This window comes from Giraffa tippelskirchi, chromosome 13 (genome assembly GCF_054371585.1).
Source record: "Giraffa tippelskirchi isolate mGirTip1 chromosome 13, T2T-mGirTip1v1.2.pri, whole genome shotgun sequence".
Lineage (NCBI taxonomy): Eukaryota > Metazoa > Chordata > Mammalia > Artiodactyla > Giraffidae > Giraffa > Giraffa tippelskirchi.
The window spans coordinates 96,376,498-96,395,186 of NC_137287.1; the positions used below are offsets into that span (position 1 = coordinate 96,376,498).

Genomic DNA, 18,689 nt, shown 5'->3' on the forward strand with positions numbered 1-18,689 from the left:
CTCAGCCTCCACCGGCCCCTCCCCACAACACCCCAGCACCCTGTTCCCGGCCTGCTCCTCCACCCTGTGTCATCACAGCACCTGACAACCCCCGCCCCCACTGTCCCTTAGCCCTTTCCCACCTTCCATTCTCACTGGAGCCTGAGGGCTCGGGTGGCCCCCTCTGCCTGACTGTGGGGTGTTTCCCGGCAGATGTGGGCGTGGGGTGGGGGTTGTGAAGCTCACAGCAGTCCTGTGATGGGTAGGGGTGGGCATCATGGCAACTGCAGGGTAATTTCTGTGTTGCTGTTGGTGATGGGGGGCAGGGCTGCAAGGAGGCTGATCCTGCATCCAGATGCACCTTTGGGGAGTCCTCTTCCCCTCTGCCCTGTGTCCTGGGGCTGCCCCAGGCCTGGAAGCACCCCCCACTTGGCAATTACCTGAGACCCTCCATCAGCTCTGCCCTCTGTGCCCCGCAAACACACCAGCTACACAGGATGGGGACCCCGTACTCATATACTCATACTGGCTACACAGAACAGGGCCCCACACTGGCTACACAGGACAGGGACCCCACACGTATGCCAGCTACACAGGACGGGGACCCCGCACTCATGGTGGCTACGCAGGACAGGGACCCCACACCCACACTGGCTACATAGGCCCATGCACACACATGCCAGCTACAGGCAACTACAGGACCATGCCACCTGCACAGGATGGGGGCCCCACACCAGTTACACAGGACAGCCTGCCCCCACTATAGTGGCTCAGCTACAGCATCACCCACAGGAAATCGTGACCATCGTGGTGTTCGGTGTGGAGTACTTCGTGCGGATCTGGGCTGCGGGTTGCTGCTGTCGGTACCGCGGCTGGAGAGGGCGGCTCAAGTTTGCCCGGAAGCCCTTCTGTGTGATCGGTGAGGCCCGGTGGGGGTAGGTGGGCAGGCACAAATGCAGGACCAGCTCTTTCTGGAAGTTTCTTCCCACATGTCCTCTTGGCGTCAGAGCCCGCAGTTGATGTGGCCTGAGTGCAGGGCAATGAGGTGCCGGGGGGCCGTGCCCAGGGAAGGGTTGGGCTGGGTGGACTGTGGAACCAGGCCATGCTGGCGCTTTGTGTGCGTCCATCTGTCCATCCTCCCAGAGCCCTGGTGGGGGCTGCCTTTCTGCGGCAGAGGGCCCGCCCCCCAGCTCCGCCGTCTCCCGCAGACATCATGGTGCTCATTGCGTCCATCGCTGTGCTGGCTGCCGGTTCCCAGGGCAATGTGTTTGCCACGTCGGCGCTCCGGAGCCTGCGCTTCCTGCAGATCCTGCGCATGATCCGAATGGATCGGCGGGGCGGCACCTGGAAGCTGCTGGGCTCCGTGGTCTACGCGCACAGCAAGGTGAGGGCACCAGGCCAGGGCGGGGAGGGCTAGCCAGGCATGACACAGCCCCTTGTTTCCTCTGGGTGTCTTCCCATGACTTGACCCTTGACCTCGTCTCCCCAGCTTTTCTGCCAGGCCCGGTCCATTTGGGTCCCACCCAGAACCAGCTGTCTCTGTGGTGGGGGGTGTACTGGATTAGTGCCCATCCCTCAGTCACCTGCCCATTAGGCTGAGGCTCGTGGTGGCCACTGGCCGTGGGACCCACGAGATGGCTGCAGTCCCAGGTCCTTCCTAATCCCCTCCCTGTGTTCCCAGGAGCTCCATGAGCCAAGACCTCACCCTGCCAGGCTGTGCAGAGAGGCCGTCCTGTTGGTGGGTGGGCTTATTGGCTCTCAGCCTCCTCCCCACTGTCCTTCCTGTCTGAGCCCCGAGGCTGGGCTTTGATTGACAAGACAAAGTGGGAGTCTCCTTCAACCTCAGGGAAGTTTGGGTAGGGCCCCAGCAGGCCCAACATTCTCCAGCCTGCCCGCTTGACAGCCATTCTGGACGACTCCCTTCCTGGGTGGATGCGGCTCTGGGCCATCCCTGCCTGCCATCCTCTAGGGCTGAGGTGCACAGGTGTGGGACCACCCAGGGTTGGGGCTGGGGCTGGAAAACCAGCTGCCTCTCCTGTCTGCCCAGGCTTGGGGCTCCCGGAGACTCTGCAGCCAGCTCTCGGGAGGGGTACCTGCCCCGGAAGCCCAGGGGACCCAGAGCTCAGCAAACCTCCAGACAGATGGGGCCTCGTGCTCCTGGGCGGATTGGGCTGGGTGCCAATCTGGCGGCTGTGACGTGGCCATCTCTTTCAGGAGCTGGTCACTGCCTGGTACATCGGCTTCCTCTGCCTCATCCTGGCCTCGTTTCTGGTGTACTTGGCAGAGAAGGGGGAGAACGATCACTTTGATACCTACGCCGACGCACTCTGGTGGGGCCTGGTGAGTGTCTGGCCTCTGGGGCCAGGGAGAGGGGCCTTTACCAAGGATGCGCTTGCTGGACATGCTCGCCAGGCATGGCCTGCCTCGGGGTCCCTCCTGCCCATGGTCTGACCTCCCCGTACCCCTCCCCATGGTATGCCCCTGACTGCCCAGGCCTGGACAGCAGGCCACCTGACCTGGCTGGAAACATCTCTCTGCGGCCACCTGCTGGCTGCTTCTGACCAGGATGCCACGTGGAGGTGGCATCCCAGATGGGCCATAGTGGGGGATGTGCTGGTCTGTGTGGGGTGGCAAGAAGCCTGGCCCTCAGGGAGCCTGTGCCCAGCCATGGCCGGTCACCTTCCTTCTCCACTGACCAACCTGTGTGATCTCTGTGATGGAGGGGGAGGGGCAGTGCTGCCTGCCACGTTGACGGAGGAGAGTTTGAAAAAGGGGAGCTAGACCCCCTGACTCAACCTCCCAGGCTGCTCCTGACAAGGGGGCCTCCATCCGGAGCTGGTGAACTTTTGGCCTATGCTCACGGCCACCTACCTCTGGGCCCCTTGAGGCCCCCTCTCATGTCACCAGGTGGAACTGGCCTCTTCTGAGAAAAGGCTCCCTGGGCCGCCCTCCAAAGGGCCCCGCAGGCCTCACCCCCAATCCCTCCGGCCAGGACCTCCGTCTGGCTCCTCCTTGCCTGTTTCCATGGACGCCCCCAGGTGGGGGCTGGAGTGCCCCTCCTTTGTGGGCTCTTCCTGGGGGTGCTGGACACTCAGAAGGGCAACCCCTTCTGCATATTCCCCACCTACACCAGGGGTTTCCTCTGTGAACTTTATTTTTATTTTAGTGTTTCATTTTTGGCCGTGTTTCTTGGTGTGTGGGGGTCTTATTTCCCAGACCAGAGACTGAACCCGGGCCCCCGGCAATGAAAGTGCCGGGTCCTGACCAAGAGACCTCCAGGGAAGTCCCTTCTCTGTGAGCTGCAGGCTGTAAAGGTTCCCTCTGCTCTGTGATGGGATGAGATTGGCCCTGCCTCGTCCCATCATTCTTGGGAACCGTTCCACCTGAGACCCCCTTATTGTGCTCTGTGGGCTGGTGGTCCTTGGAGGGTGCCTCATGGGTGCTAAGAGTCCCCCCACCGCCCGCTCTCAGGCCAGCCTCCCGAATGCTGGCCGTGATCACTGGCCCCGAGGGCTGAGCCCCAGGCAGTCCCCCCACACCCCCAAGTCTGCCCTTGTTTTGGGAGTACATGGCCTTCTGAGGGAGAAGTTTGTGAGTCCCTGTGTGTGGAGGTGCCCCAATTCCATGCCCCTCCTAGAAGCTGGGTCCCTCCCTCTCTGGCCTCAGCTTACAAGGCCCCCCTCCAAAGGCCCCCACGTGCCCCCTTAGCATTCTCAGAGGGTCCCTTGGCCCTGTCGCCTCTCAGGCTCCAGCTTTGTCGGAGCCTCCTGGCTGCCCGTCCAGCTGGAGCCAGCCCTCCTGGGTGACCTGCCCTGCCCACCTCAGGTGCAGAATGAGAGTGGAGGCTGAACACCCCACCCTCCCACCCCCTGATGGAGAGTTTCATTTTGGTTCTTCAGCGGGGAAGGGTGGTTGGTGGTGACCCCAGCCTCACGGGCCCCACGTGGGCAGCATGGGGCAGGGGTCTGTCCAGCTGCCCTGAGGCCTCAGGAGGGGGCCCTGGCTCCCACCAGGCCTGGCTGAGGATGGCCCCTCTGTTCATAGATCACCCTGACAACCATCGGCTACGGGGACAAGTACCCCCAGACCTGGAACGGGAGACTCCTGGCGGCGACCTTTACCCTCATCGGTGTCTCCTTCTTCGCTCTTCCTGCCGTGAGTCCCTCCCTTCTTTCCTTTGCGAGGGATGGAGTCTGGCCTCCTCGGTGACCACTGCTCTCCTTGGGGTCACATGGGGCAGAGCAGGGCTCCCCTCTTACTGCATCTGTGGGTCCCCATCAGCACCTCCTAGCCCTGGGATTGACCAGTTGGGTCCCTGTGGCCAGGAGCGGTGCTGTGGGTGACATGGCTTTGGCAGGTTTCCTGCAGAAGGAGTGGGAGCCCTGTTGGCCCTCCACCTGCAGCTGTGCAGGGCGTGGGAGGGAGCTGGTGGTGCTGCTGTCCGGGTGGTCTTCTCTGAGACCCTGGGCCTCACCCCCCGCTCATTGCTGTGTAGACAGATTGGGAAGGACGGTAACCTTTGTGCCCAGATGTGTTCAGAGTGGGCCCTGCCAGGCTCCTGTGAGGATGAAGCCCCCCAGTCTGTCTCCTGGTGACTAAGGGCTGGGGGCAGGGGTGAGAAGGCAGAGCCAGGAGTGTGCAGGCAAGTTGGGGGGGCTCTGTTCCCCAGGCGCTGTCTGACCCCAGTGACTTGCAGGGCATTTTGGGGTCTGGCTTTGCCCTGAAAGTTCAAGAGCAGCACCGTCAGAAGCACTTTGAGAAGAGGCGGAACCCTGCAGCAGGTCTGATCCAGGTGCGTCCAGATAGCCCCCATGTGGGCCCCACACAGACCCATGGGACCCCTGGCCTGGGCCTGTGGTGTTGGAGTGAAGCCCCACTGGGTGTTTGTCTCCTGTCGGGGAATTCAAGTCTGTGCTGAGAACCACTTAGACGCTTGCAGTGGTCCGGCACCTATGGCACAGGTAGCATCAAGGTCAGCGGTCTATGGGCCCCGGGCCAGGCTGTCACCAGTGTCCCCGAGCTGTCCCCTCACAGCACCGACGCTATCTTGCACTTGTGGGATCGGGGTTCAGGTAGGTGGCAGAGCCATGTCTATGCTGCCCAGCTTGCACCACCCACCCCATCACTGGGGTCACAGTGGCCAATCAGCACCCAGCAGTGCTTCCTGAGCCATCCTGAAAGTGCGGGCCGGGCACAGGCTGCCCGAGGGACTGAGGTTCCTGCAGCCCTTCTCAAGGACTGGGGGACCCAGTGGACCTTTGGCATTGACTGGCCTTTACCACAGGCTGGATACTGGCCTGGCCCCTCACATGGCTTTCTTTTTTAAAGATGTGATCTTGCCCATGCTGCAGCCTACTTTTGTGTGTATATGTACACCTGTGTCTTTCACTGTGAGAACTTCAAACGACTGCTTCTTTTAAATGCAAAAGAGTGTAAAGAAGAACAAAAATGCCCACTGACAATAGTCCCACCCACTATTGACATCGTCCCAGCACTTCAGGGGTTGTGAGGTCTGAGCAGCATAGGGAAGGAGCGTGGCCTGAACAGACAGCACTTCCCTGCAGCCCCCTCCTCTCTGAAAAGCTCCAAGTTATTGGGGGAGGGCAGGAGATGGGGAGGAATTAGGGAAGGACCCCCACACACTGGGGGCTCCATGAGGCCACACATGCCCAGTGCTGAACGCAGGCTCAGAAGTGATTGGAGAAGACCCTAAGTGCTCACCTCACCTGACTTTATACCGTAGGAAGTCAGCCTCTGAGACTTTGGTTTCTTAGATATGACACCAAAAGCACAAGCAATGAAAGAAAAACTTTTGTGCATCCAAGGACACTATTTGAACTGTCTCCTTAGAGAGTGAAAAGATAACCCACAGGATGGGAGAAAATATTTGCACATCAGATATCTGATAGAGATCTGGTATCCAGAATATAAGGAGAAGGCAATGGCACCCCACTCCAGTACTCTTGCCTAGAAAATCCCATGGATGGAGGAGCCTGGTGGGCTACAGTCCATGGGGTCGCTACGAGTCGGACACAACTGAGCAACTTCACTTTCACTTTTCCCTTTCATGCACTGGAGAAGGAAATGGCAACCCACTCCAGTATTCTTGCCTGGAGAATCCTAGGGATGGCGGAGCCTGGTGAGCTGCCGTCCATGGGGTCGCACAGAGTCGGACACGACTGAAGCGACTTAGCAGCAGTAGCAGCAGCATCCAGAATACATGAAGGACTCACAGCTCAACGACAAACAAGCGACCCAACTACGAAATGGGCAAAGGATTTAAGTAGACATCTCTCCAAAGAAGATATACCAGATGGCCTATAAGAACGTGAAAAGATGTTCAACATCATTCTTCATGGAGGAAATGCAAAGCAAAAGTCCTTCATGTCCACCAGGATGACTACAATTAAAAAAAAAAGTGTTGATGAGAATATGAAGTCAGAACCCTCATATGTTGCTGTGGGAGTGGGTGTGAAATGGTGTGGCTGCTGTAGAAGACAGTTTGGTGGCTCCTCCAAAGGTTAAACCTGTCACACGACCCAGCAATCCCACTGTTAGGTGAAAACCCAACAGAACTGGAAACAGGTGTTTAGCCAAAAGCTTTCACGCAGGTGTTCACAGTGGCACCATTCACAGGAGCCAAAGGTTGAAACACCACCTCAGCCAGTGAGAGGGTGCAGAAGATGTGGTCTGTCCACACACTCGAATCTTGTTGTTGTTGTTTAGTCACTCAGTCGTGTCCGACTCTTTGTAACCCTATGGACTGTAGCCCATCAGGCTCTTCTGTCCATGCGGTTTCCCAGGCAACAATACTGGAGTGAGTTGCCATCTCCTTCTCCAGGGGATCTTCCTAGGGATTGCACCTGCATCTCCTGCATTGCAGCAGATTCTTTACCACTGAGCCACCTGGGAAGCCCCATGCTTGTATATGTCTAGCCTTAAAAAGAACAAGGCTCGGACACGGGCTCCACCAGGGACAGGCCTTGGGAACGTGCTAAACGGAGGGAGCCAGACCCAGGAGGCCTGGCACTGAAATTCTATTGCTAGGAAGTGTCCAGAGTGGGGAACCACAGAGACTGTTGCAGATCAGGGATGGCAGGCCGGGGGTGGAGGGAGTGGGGAGTCATGCTGGTGGGTTGGGAGCCCTTGGTCTTGAGGTGGTGAAAGTGTGGTGTTTGTCAAGGGGATGTTTGCACAGCATCAGGAACGAGCTTAGTGCCAATCAACTGTGCCCTTTGAAAGGGTGAATTTTACGTTATGTGTATTTTACTCTGATTAACAAGAGTTGGGAGCAGAGGCCAGGCCCGGCCAAGGCTGGTGTAAAGGGCAGGCCTGCGCCCTGCAGGGGTTCAGCCTTATAGTAGAGGATGCGGCCCATGTCCTTGGCTCTCACCCTCACCTCCTGTCCCCCGGGGAGGGGAGGAAGGTGACCACGATGCCGGGTGATGGCTGCCAGGCCATTAGGTGGGACAGATGGAAGGGAAAGAACTGGAGTTCCGTGCAGACTCACTGCCTGGTCCCCCCTCCTGATGCCACTCTGCAGAGGTGACTGTGGCCCGTGGGGGTGGGAGTGACACTGGGCTGCTATCCAGAGGCCAGTGCACAGGGATGCGTGGGGGCGAAGCTCCAGGAGAGGTGGGAGGGCCCCTAGCGCCCGCCTGACCCCCAGCCTCTCCACAGTCCGCCTGGAGGTTCTATGCCACCAACTTGTCGCGCACAGACCTGCACTCCACGTGGCAGTACTACGAGCGCACAGTGACCGTCCCCATGTACAGGTACCTCTGCCCCCACCACGCTGCCTGTGTGTGCCCCCCATTTGTTCTTAATCCCCATTTTCAGTTGTTCATCATTTTCTTTGCTTTTTGTTTGTTTTTCTTTAAAACATGTACTTTTCAAAAACGAATCGTGTGTGATTTATTTTATTAACTTTGTTCTCTGTTTTATAGTTTGCGGCTTTTATTTTTCACCTTCATTGCACCCCCTGCTTAGTGTCCTTGCTGTCAGGGGTGTAGTGTGTGAGTCTGGTGGACACGGCCCCCTGAGCTCACAGAGGTAAATGTGGCTGCTTCCACGGACCGCAGCCCAGTGCAGCCCCGCTGGTGGGGGGCCCTGTGTTTAGAAGCAAAGGATAACCTTGACCCTCTGACTCCCAGTGAGGGCCAGGGTCTCTGTCGAGGAAGGAGAGACCCCTGGACCATAGAGAGGCCCCAGCAGGACAAGGTGCAGACACCTCTAGGATCCCTGCGGGGAAGATAGTGTCCTGGGGAGACCCCTGGGGGCCGCATGGACAGGAGGCACCTTTCCAGGCTCTGCCCCTGGGGTGTGTCGGTGCCAGGCCTGGGCTCAGAATGAGGTCCGAGGTGAGAAGGGTGGGGGCCTGGCTGGAGTCCATGAAGGTCAGGTGCCCTCCGGTGAGCACTGAACTCTGGGTGCTCTCAGCCAGAAGAGTCCCCTTACCTGCCCCGGGATGTCCACCCACGGAGCCCTCACCAGGGCAGAGTCCTCCTGCAGGTCCCCACCTGTCTCTCCCGGGATCTGTCACCTGGGAGGCAGTGCTGCCCGCTCCCCTCTCTGGCATTCAACCCACCAGCACTTCCGCGGACGCTCAGTCTTGGGGTGCCGGGGGCCCAAGGGCACTCTCTCACCCCAGGCCCTGTGCTCCCAGCCCTCGAGGCAGGACCGACCCTCGTGCTAATTTTCTTTGTTCTGTTGTTTCCCCCACTTTCCTCGACTATTTTTTTTCATTTCCTTTTTCTTCTCCCGTTCTTTTACAATCTTCTGTTCCTTTCCCTTTGTGTGTGTGTGAAAAACACTTGAAAGCTCGCAAACTCAAACCTACGGGGCCTCCAGGTAGGACTGCATGGGCGGAAAGCGTGTGGTGTAATTCTGTTCTGTTGGGGACTGTCCCAGGGGCCCCTGAGCCAGCCCCGCCCGGCCTGTGGCCCCTGCCTGGAGCCACACGCCTCCCCTGGTCCCCTCTCCTGACTGCCCACCCCCAGCTGCTTTTTTGTGCTGGATCTGTCTGTCCAGGTGTTTTCTGTCCCTTGTTCTGCTTCCTGCCTGTCTCAGTGGCTGGGGTCCCGCCCCTGCGCCTCCACCCCACCCCCAGGGCCCCACTTATGTCCAGTGCAGAGGTAGTGGAGACGTGGTATTGGCTGTCCCAGCTTGGGGCACCCCCAGTTAGCAGCCCCTGGTCCTGGCAGACTGCTCTAGGCTTGGGATCTCTCTCTCTCTCTGTATCCACTCCCCCAACCCCAAGTCTTCCTACTGCAGCAAGAGTGAGACCTGAGGCCGTGGACAGAGGGTCCACTCGAGGCCCATCCATGTGGCCCCACTGACCGTGTCTGCACCAGACAGCTTGCTTCCTGGGGTCCCCTGTCTAGACTAGGGTGCCGAGCTGCTCCAGGAAGGGTCCCCTGTGCCCTTTGTGGCGCCTGTCTTTCCTCTCAGAGTGGTGGCACCATGCTCTGCCCTGCAGAGCAGGGCTCTCTCATCCTCCCTGGGTGCCCTGTGTGGGAACCTGTCAGAGTTAATCCTCTGCTCCCAGAAGGGAAGAGGGGGCCAGGCAGGGCCAGGCTCTGCAGGCAGGAGGGCATGACCCCTCCCCCAGAGGCGGGGTGGAGAGGGAGCAGTGTCCTCCCCGGCTGCTGACCCTGGACTCCTGGGGCTCCAGGTTGGGAGAACCCTGCTTCAGACCCTGACAGGCTCCTCCCAGACCAGCAGCCCCTTGGTTCACCTACTCCAGCAGCACCACATCCCCCGATGTCTGGGGAGACACCCCTGCCCAGCCCCGGGCCTGGGGGCTGGCGTTGTCCTCCTCAGCCGGCTGACCCCTAGACTAACACTGCTCGCTCCTGTGTGTCCCACCCCCGTCGCCGGCTGCACCCTCGTCCCCCACAATGGGACTGTGTGTGCGTGGCCCTCGAGTGTGTGGTGCCTGCACGTCCTTGCCCGTCTGTGTTCTGTCCCCTGCCGCTCTGTGTCCAAGGCATGGCGTCCTAACTGCGTGTCCCTGCCCTTGACCCACGTGTGGGGGCTGAGTGTGTCCAGCTGCCCGGGGTCTCTGCTGCAGGCCAGGGTGGGTGCTCAAGGCGGTGGGGAGACCAGCTCTGCCCCAGTGTCACTCCTAGGGCTCTACTGTACCCATGGCTTGAGCCGACTGAACTGCCCAGGCCTCCTGCTTGGTCTGGACCTAAGAGGACAGGGGACAGCCTTGGAGAGGAGTAGGGAGGGGGAAAAGGAGGGTGAGCGTTCCTAGGATCCAGGCCTGGCAGGGCTGGGGCTGCAGAGGAAACAGAGGGGTGGGGCCACACCTGCTGGCCCTGGGATGGCATGACTAGGGCAGGCCTGGGGGAGGGGCATTCCTCTGGGTGCTAGGGGCATGGCCGGGCAGGGGAGGTGTTGGGAGAGACCAGAGCAAAGTTGGAGACTGACTGGCGGGGATGGCGGGGACGAGTCAGGGCTGCAGGTACAGGGGGTCAGAGATCCTCCTGCTTTGGAGACAGTGGGGAGTCCAAGCAGGAGAAGGACTAGAGCGAGTCAGAGGAGGATGGGGGCATCCAGGGGAGCGGGGACGTGGGGTACGTGGGAGGGACGGGAGCGGGTAGGGGCTGGAGCCAGGGTGTGTGGGGAATGGTGGTACTGTGCGACAGAGTGAGGACACCCAGGAGAGGCTTGGACACAGTCGCCTGGGAGGGTCAGGGGTCGCCAGGGTCAAGAAGGCCTGAGGCTCAGGACAGGGTTTGGGGGCCTGGGGCTCAGTGGGGATGTCACAGACAGTGGGGGTGTTGGAGCAGGTGAGGGTGTCAGAGCAGGTGGGGGTTCACAGACAGTGGGAGGTCACAGAGCAGGTGGGGTGTCAGCCGGCAAAGGTGTCAGAACAGGTCGGGGTGTCAGAGCAGGTGGAGGCTGTCAGGAAGGAGAGACCAGTGCCTGGAAGCTGACAGGGTGACTGATGGATGAGATGGAAGGTGAGGGTTGAAAGAGTCCAGTGACCGGGTGGGAAGTGGGGAATGGGGTGGAGGGAGCTGGGAGGTGGGGTGGAGGGAGGGACAGAAGTGTCCCCAGACAGCGTAGGAACCCAAGTCTCTGGGTGAGGCTCCTGCAGCTGGAGGTGGGGGCGTGGACTTCCCCAGGAGCCTCCCAGGTGTCCAGACCACTGCCTGGCATCCCAGAGAGACTTGATTCACCTCTGGCTTCCTGGCTGGTGGCCACAGTGCTGAATGCTGGATTGGCAGGCAGGCCAGGCATGTGGCTGTCCTGGTGGGTGGAACTCCATCTGGGAAGTGGAGCTCGGAGTCAGGCCAGACCAGTCACCCAGGAGCCGCCCAGTGGGCTCTGCCCAGCACAGTCCTTTCCTGGGACCTCCACCCTGCTCAGCTTTGGCAGAGAGAGTGACTCAGAGAGAGAGGAGTCTGGGAGTCCTAGGATGTTGGGGGCTGCATTTTCAACTGTGCTGCAAATCCAGGGGGTGTTCAGGGGTTGGGAAGGAGGAGGGGTGCCCCCCCCATTTTCTGGTGCCCTGCAGGACTTGCTCCATGTGGGCTTCCCCTTTAGGGATGGCCTGGACACCATCCGCTCCCAGGGCCGAGGTGCCCAGGGCAAGTGAGCCCAGAGGAACGCAGAAAGTGCCTGGGCCACAGAGGTGGAGGCATGGGCTCCCCGGGGCCCGGGGGTCTGCTGCCGCCATGGACTCTTCCTGTTTCTGCCTGTGACAGGTCACGGCCTGTGTCCCCATGTGAGACGTGGACACCAGTGAGAGCGGACATGGGGGTCCCTGGGGCTCTGGCGGGTTGGGGGCTCACTCACCTGTCCTCTTGCTGCAGACTGATCCCGCCACTCAACCAGCTGGAGCTGCTACGGAACCTCAAGAGCAAGTCTGGACTTACCTTCAGGTGGGCGGGGGCGTCCATGCCGGCTCCAACCCCCATGTCTCCGTGAGGGCCAATAGGGGCGCCCAGGCTAGGCTAAGGCCCCAGATGGCTCAGGATGTTCACATCCTGTTGCTGCAGGCCCTGGTGCTGCTGGTGGATTTCCCCTGTTGCTGATCACAATCTTGGCTCCCATCCTGAGGGTGGCTGGTTTGAGGATGGGCACGGGGGTGGTGGTACTCCATGTGGGGCAGGGAGGCTGGTGCTCTGGCCACAGGTCAGAGGAAGAGTCCAACCCTAGAGCATTGGGTGGAGACACGTGGGTAGCACCTGCTGGTTCCTTCATGACCACAAAATCTGCAATTCCCGGAGCAGTTGACACAGATGGGCTTGCTGAGGACACGGACTGGCCAGTGGGAGAGGAGGGGAGGGTGCCCGCTGGGCCCAGAGCTGTTTGAAGAGCTCTCAGCAGTGGGACATCTGGAGAGGGTGGGATGGTGCCCCTCTGCAAAGATTCGTCTGTGTCCTGGGACCAGTGAACATGACCTTATCTGGAAGAGTCCTCGTGGGTGTGGTTAAGTGAAGGACCTTAGCTGTCCTGAGCATTGACTGTGGAAGTCAACAGCTCTAGAGCTTTCTTCACACTTCCTCTTTGAAAGTTTGTTAATATTGGTGATGCTGATTAAAACAAGTGTCCATAAACATGGGGCCATAGCACCCTCAGTCTCAAAACTTCTCATGACCCCTTCTAGATTCGCTGTGCCTCTGAGACCTGCCTCCTGGGGCCCCCAGGGAGCTCTCAGGGGGTGTGGGCTGTTTCTGCACCCCTCACACTCAGCCCTGGCCCATGGGAGCATTGTGCGTCAGCTGGGCCCTGCGTGAGGTCCAACCGCTGGGCCGGCTTCTGACATCCTGTGCTTCTGTTTGCAGGAAGGAGCCTCAGCCGGAGCCGTCTCCCAGGTCAGTGCCTGCCTGCCTTCTGCTGCCTCCGCTCCGCTCTGCGTGTCCTGGGGAACTCGCGCTGCCGTGGGGCCTGTGCATGCTCCCCGATGCTGCTGTGTGAGGACCCCTGCCCAGTGGTGATATGGGCACCTGGGTCTATGCCCCCTTCTAGGCCCCCGAGCTGAGGGGCAGCTCCCGTTTGCCTGCCTGTGACTGCAGCCCCTTGGGCGGGAGGTGAGGGGCTTCCAGGGGAGTGGTCCCACTGGCTCCAGGCACAGGGTCTTGGCTACTCTGAGTCGAGGGTGACCCGGGTGGGCACTCCCACGGGGTGTCCCAAACACTGCGGGTCAGGGTCAGGCAGTGTGGGTGGGGGGAGCTATTCTGAGGGGAGGTCTTCACACCACCCCTGCAGGTCTTGGTTTGTGGAGGTTTCTGGAGGATGGAGGAGTGGGAGAGGGTTCCCTTTGGGCAGGGTCTCCTGCCCTGCCTCACACCCCCTTGGTGGGCACCCGTACTCCACTATCAGTGTCTGTCTGGGCCCCTGCAGTTCTGTTTGGTTCAGGTGAATTTGAGACCGGGACCCCAAATGGGGACTCCTGGGGGCAATCTCTGCTGGGGGCAGGGTGATAGCACCCTGCTGTTTTCCTAGTTTTGAAAAGAAAAGCCAGATCAGTTCACTACTTTTCGAGTCTGGTGACCTCCAACCTGCCCGTGTACTGTTGTGTGTCTCTGAGCTCAAGGTTTCCCTGGCGCCCTGTCCACACCTGCACAGGGAGTCCTGTCCCCCAGGCCATGAGCCAAAGATGCTGCCTGCCTGTTCGTGCCCTCCTGGACTGAAGGCTGCTCCGCTGGGGAGGCACTGGGATGAGCCCCACTTTAGCATCCATTGGAGGGGGAAATGTACCCCACCCCGAGTCCCCAAAGTGGCTTGGCTGCTGGGGCTGACCTGGAAACATCGGCAGCACTTTGCCTCCAACCAGCCCAAAGAGCAGCAGAGACGACCCCTTAGACCCCAGACCAGAGTGGCTTTATCCTGGGCAGTGACCTCTGTTCTCATGGGCACAAGCCAAGGGGCCCAGCACGGGGCTGTGGTCAGGTGGGCAGGGAGGGGGAGCAGCAAGTCTGGCGTCTGGGGCGCCCTGAGGCTGCTCCACTTCGTTGGTTCCCGTTGGTGTTGCCATCAGCCCCTCCTGTGAGCCCCCAGGACCCTGAGGCGGAGGAGGTGGGCGCGGCTGCCCCAGCTCTGCCCAGTGGGCGCTCTCTGGCCCTCGGCGTGGCCCCTCCGGCCTGATGCAGCTCCTTGTGCTCGCCGCCTGCGTGCCTCTCCCCTCCAGACAACTTTCGTCTCAGCCTCTCTCTCTCTCTCTCTCCTCTCCTGCCCTCCCCTCCCCCAATCTGGAAAATCTTGCCTGCCCCCCCCAAGTGCCTTTAATCATGTCACTGCCCTTCTCGGGCCCCTTTCACGTCCGCTCTGTCTTTGGGGATGAGGTGGCTGACCCTGAAAGCAGGACTCCAGGTGAGGATTCACGGGAGCCCCCAGGCTCTCCGGCACGTTCTGTGGCTCCCCTCCTCAAACCCGCTTTTCGCTCCTCCCTCCCTCCCTGTGTGTCCGTGTGTCCCTGCCTGTGACCAGCGGCTTCCCCTGGGGGCCCCAGGCTGAGGCCCTGGAACAGAGGGCCAGCCTATCCTGGGTGCACACCTTTCAGCCAGGGCATTTCTGTGCCCCGACTGGAGCAGCCAGGAGCCCCTGTGCAGTGCCCGGTGCACAGTAGGTCTGCAGGAAAGGGTCCCGCCCTGGACACCTGTGGGTGGGCTAGTCCTGGGCTGCCCAGCGAGGGGACCGTAACCAGGTGGATAGGGTGGGTGCGGGGGCCCTCCACTCCCTTGGTCCTGGCTCATGGTGGGGACAAGCACTGGCTGTGTGGGCGTCAGACCAAGGCTTGGGGCTGGGGGGGTGGAGGTGGGGGTTCTCGGGCTGTGCTGCTCCGGGTGTGGCTCTGACCTGCCCTTTGATCCACCCCATTTCTGACTGCCTACCCCTGTGACTGGGGAAACCCCTGTGCCCCAGCTGCTTTGCTCCCGTCCGTGTGGCCCCCTCTTCGTCGTGGGGGGCCGTGTGCCGTGTTTGGGTGCGTGTCTGTCCAGTCTGGTGTTGGTGACTGTTTATGGGCACCTCTTCCACCCTCTTGAGCCCAGGTCCCCCTGGGCTGAATGTGGGCAGGAAACCCCAGGGCCAGCCTAGAGCCCAGAGGCGATGGGCTGGAATCAGGGCTCCTCACTGCCCACCGCAAGCAGAGGAGCAGTGTTCAGGGGGGTGGCTGGGCCTCCACCAGTCCCTGTCCCCCTGCTCTTGTCCTGCTCTCAGACTTCCTTGTCTCATGCAGGAGCCTCTGGCCACGTGAGGCTGTTTAAATTTTCATTAAAACTAAAGAAACCACCGCAGTTGGAGAGCTGCTCCCCAAGCTCCTGTGCGTGGGAGCCAAGCTTGAGGTGTCACGTAGGAAATGGCGGGTGGGCAGTGCGCGGCTGCTCATCTGTTCAAGGCTGGGGTCCTTCAAAAGAGCCGGAGGCAGGCACCCCACCCCCACCGCATGCTTTTTCCTGGGGGAGGAGCCCCTAGGCGGGGCAGGGCGGGGCTCTGTGTGCAGGCCTGGGGACCCCTGCGAGGAGCTGGCCATGTAGGTCCCGGTCTTTAGGGTCTTCATCTGTCTGGCAGGCCCTGGTGGAGGAACTGTGGCTGCCTCAGGGGTGTGCCTGGGGAGAGCACGTTTGCCCTAATTTTGAGTTCTGTGAGCTGCTGGGCCGGGGGGTGGGGCTGGGGGTGGGGGTGGGGTCCGAGTCCTGGGAAGGTGTGCCCTTTAGTTAGTTTTTTCCTACAACCTGAAGTAACTGGGGAAGGTCCCACCAGGGAAGCGCGCGTGCTTGCAGGGTCCTCCATGGAAGACGAGGCTGGTGAAGCCGAGGGAGAGCTCTTTGAGGAGCGTTGACCCTGGCTTGCTGGTGTTAATGTGGGGAGATCCTTGCTGGGACAGTGGCAGGTGCCACCGGTGTTTAAGTGAATGTGAGTCGACACTGTTGGCTGCGTCCGGGTTTCTAGGCGCAGCAGTTTGAGAGCCACTGTCTCAGAAGCAACAACTTTGAAGGTGGAGGCAGAGAGCAAGACCCCAGGGAAGCTAAGGGTTTCTTGATGTTCTCGCTGGTTCTTTTCATTTCTGCTTAAAAGTTCTGTGGTTCAGACAGTAAAGAATCGTCTGCAAAGCAGGAGACCCGGGTTCGATCTCTGGGTTGGGAAGATCCCCTGGAGAAGGGAATGGCAATCCACTCCAGTATTTTTGCCTGGAGAATCCCAAGGACAGAGAAGCCTGGCGGGCTATGGTCCATGGGGTCACAGAAAGTTGGACATGACTGATCAACTAACACACTTGCAGGTTCTTGTGCACAGCTGAGGCTTGCTCTGGCCTTGCGGAGGGTCTCGGGCAGGCTGACCACTGGCAGCCTTTCCTGAACAGCTAGCAGCATGTTAGGATAGCCTTCACCCAGGGTCCGGCCTTGGCCGGCCCTTTCACATGCAGGTGCCCCAAGCCTCCTCCTCCTTGGCTCCCCTCCGGGTAGAGGTGGCCACTGCCTTCTGGGTAAACGGAGGCTACTTCTGATCAGGCCGCTGGCTGGGTTGGTTTGTGAAGCCAAACTCGCACGTTTTTTCCTCTGAAAACGTGAGCTTTCTGAAATCCTGTCCCTGTAGAACCAGCAAAGCCTTAGCCCATGTATTATTTTTTTGTTGGCATGAATATAGCAAAAAATAATACATCTTTTGAAAGAGATGGCCCCAAATAGATGCTGGAAGGAAAAGGTATTTTTGGAGAGAAAAAAATTCCATTTTTTTCTCTCCAAAAATAGGGACTATTTTCTTTTCCAGGCTGACGGAGGACTTTGTGCGCGACCTCCGCGCTCGCACTTCTCTCTCCCACGCGAACTCTGTGGCGGGTGCACCCCACGCCCGCGTGCCCGGCCGGGGTCCCTCCGGTCGCAAGCGCCCCCAGGACTAACTGTCCTCTCCTCATTTCCAGTAAAGGCAGACGGTGCGCAGAGTCCCTGTGTGGATGCTGCCCAGGACACGCTAGGTACCGCGGACACGCCTCTCGGACGACCATTGCTGCACGGCTCTTGTCCCCTCCCGCTCCGAACACTCTGCTTATTAGAGGTTCTAGATGCGCCAGGGAGAGGCTGGCGCCCGCCCGGCCCCCCAGGCCCCGATTCTGATTGGCAGCTCACTTCCCAGCCCCTTCGTGGAGCCCCTGCCCCTCTCTGACCCCGGGTGCCCTCCTGGGCCACAGGGGCACGGCGCTAACGCCCTTCCTTCGCCCCAAGCCAAACGATGCCCCAACGACGCTGTGCTCCAAGCAGGAGAGGGGCCGGCCAGGGGGTCTGAACCCGCAAAGCGCGCCTTCCGGGGTCTGATTGCTCTCCTGTGAGACTTCCACATGGCCGGGCCATCTAGCACCTCTACTACGCAAGGGAGGGCGCTGCCCTCCACCCGCTGCCCGCCCGCGGGAGGCGGCTCTGTCCTGTGTGTGCCGGGCTCCCTGTGGTCCTGGCACACCAGACGCACCGGAAAGCCCGAGGTCCGCGGCTCCCCCCTCCCATGTACAGGCCTGGTTTAGGGCAGACTGGAAACGGGACGGTGGAAGGGCCGACCTTTGCCCCGTGGACTCCCTGACTGCCGGCACGTTTCCTCTCTCTGTGCCCTGTCTGCTCTCGGGGATGTGGAAGTGTCTGTCCTCCTGCTTGCTCTGGGCCCCCTGCTGCCCGCCCCACCCTGCCCCGTGCGGCCCGCAGGTGCTGGCAACTGCACTCACCAGTCATCATGTGCATGTGGTCCGAGCTGGCCCTGGAAGCAGGGGTGTTGAGTGGTGGGCGTGGGGAGGGGCCGTGCAGCAGGTCGGGGCTCCAGGGCGGCATGCCTGCACACCTGCATCCGTGCATGCTCCGAATCCTGCTCCCCCGGAGAGGGCTCGGAGGGTAGAACCCCCCGCACCTGCCGTGCTGCCTGTGTGTTCTGAAGTAGGCCTGCGGGGGTGGGGGGCTCTTGCAGCCCTCGGAGGGGAGATTTGGGGTCCCAGCAGAAGCTGTCCTGCTTGCCCAGAGCTTGTGTCCAGGGGGCTTCTGGCCACAGGCTGGCCTGTCAGGTCGGAGGCTGTGGTCAGGCTGCCTGGGAACCGGAAGGGCCAGAGGTGCCCATGTCTGGTCCAGGGGCCCAGGCCATGCTCGGCCCCGCTATGTGTGTTTCACAACTCTCCCCTCATCTTCCTCACCTTCCCTGGGCATCCAAGGTCCAGCCATGGGCCACACGGTTCTCTCGGTGGATGCTGGCTCCCCCCGCAAAGCTGGGCCCTGGCCGCACAGACTAGGGTATAGCGGCGCTCAGCCGGGGCGCCCCCTCGCTTGTTTCTGTTGATGGCTGGCTTCTCTTTTTTGGGATTTTGCCCTGGATGGGGGGTAGGGGTGGTGGCAGGCAGGAGAGGAGAAGCTGGGTCTTGCTTTCTACCCCAGATCTTCCTGAGCTTGCTCCCTGGCCCTGTGTAAATGCCCTTTACTTGGAAGGTGGGCTAGCCTCCCGCTCCTTCCCTGGGGGCAGGTGGCCAGAGCCCCACCCTGCGTTTGCTTCCATCCTTGGCTTGTGAGGTGAGGGAGGGCCTCTCTTGACTCCTGCAGGACTGTCGGCACTAGAGCACCTGGAGTTGACGAAGGATCAGGGTGGCTGGGGGGCTGCGTGCCTGTGACTGAGTTGTGATAACTGAGAAAGTCCAGACCACCACCCATGGCCCCCCAGCAGGGTGCTCCTCTCCTGTCTGAGCAGTCTGAGAGTCAGGGATGGGACGGCGGGGCCAGGGCGAGGCC

The 18,689-nt window shown here is 60.6% G+C and overlaps 1 protein-coding gene across 18 annotated transcripts in view; it reads left to right on the top strand.

Annotated features, from left to right (window-relative positions):
• Nucleotides 1-18,689, top strand: part of KCNQ2 (potassium voltage-gated channel subfamily Q member 2) — a 49,363-nt gene that overhangs the window by 16,407 nt on the left and 14,267 nt on the right. For 6 of the 18 annotated variants that reach the window (XM_081557602.1, XM_081557608.1, XM_081557610.1 and 3 more), the window contains exons 3-10: nucleotides 772-898; nucleotides 1,188-1,363; nucleotides 2,194-2,319; nucleotides 4,024-4,134; nucleotides 4,676-4,771; nucleotides 7,660-7,754; nucleotides 11,805-11,873; nucleotides 12,780-12,809. In XM_081557602.1, the coding sequence (XP_081413728.1) occupies nucleotides 772-898; nucleotides 1,188-1,363; nucleotides 2,194-2,319; nucleotides 4,024-4,134; nucleotides 4,676-4,771; nucleotides 7,660-7,754; nucleotides 11,805-11,873; nucleotides 12,780-12,809 (830 nt within the window). Of the gene's footprint in view, nucleotides 1-771; nucleotides 899-1,187; nucleotides 1,364-2,193; nucleotides 2,320-4,023; nucleotides 4,135-4,675; nucleotides 4,772-7,659; nucleotides 7,755-8,799; nucleotides 8,830-11,804; nucleotides 11,916-12,779; nucleotides 12,909-16,858; nucleotides 16,913-18,689 lie in introns of all 18 variants that reach the window. The other 12 variants (XM_081557604.1, XM_081557611.1, XM_081557613.1 and 9 more) reach the window with 6 other exon arrangements.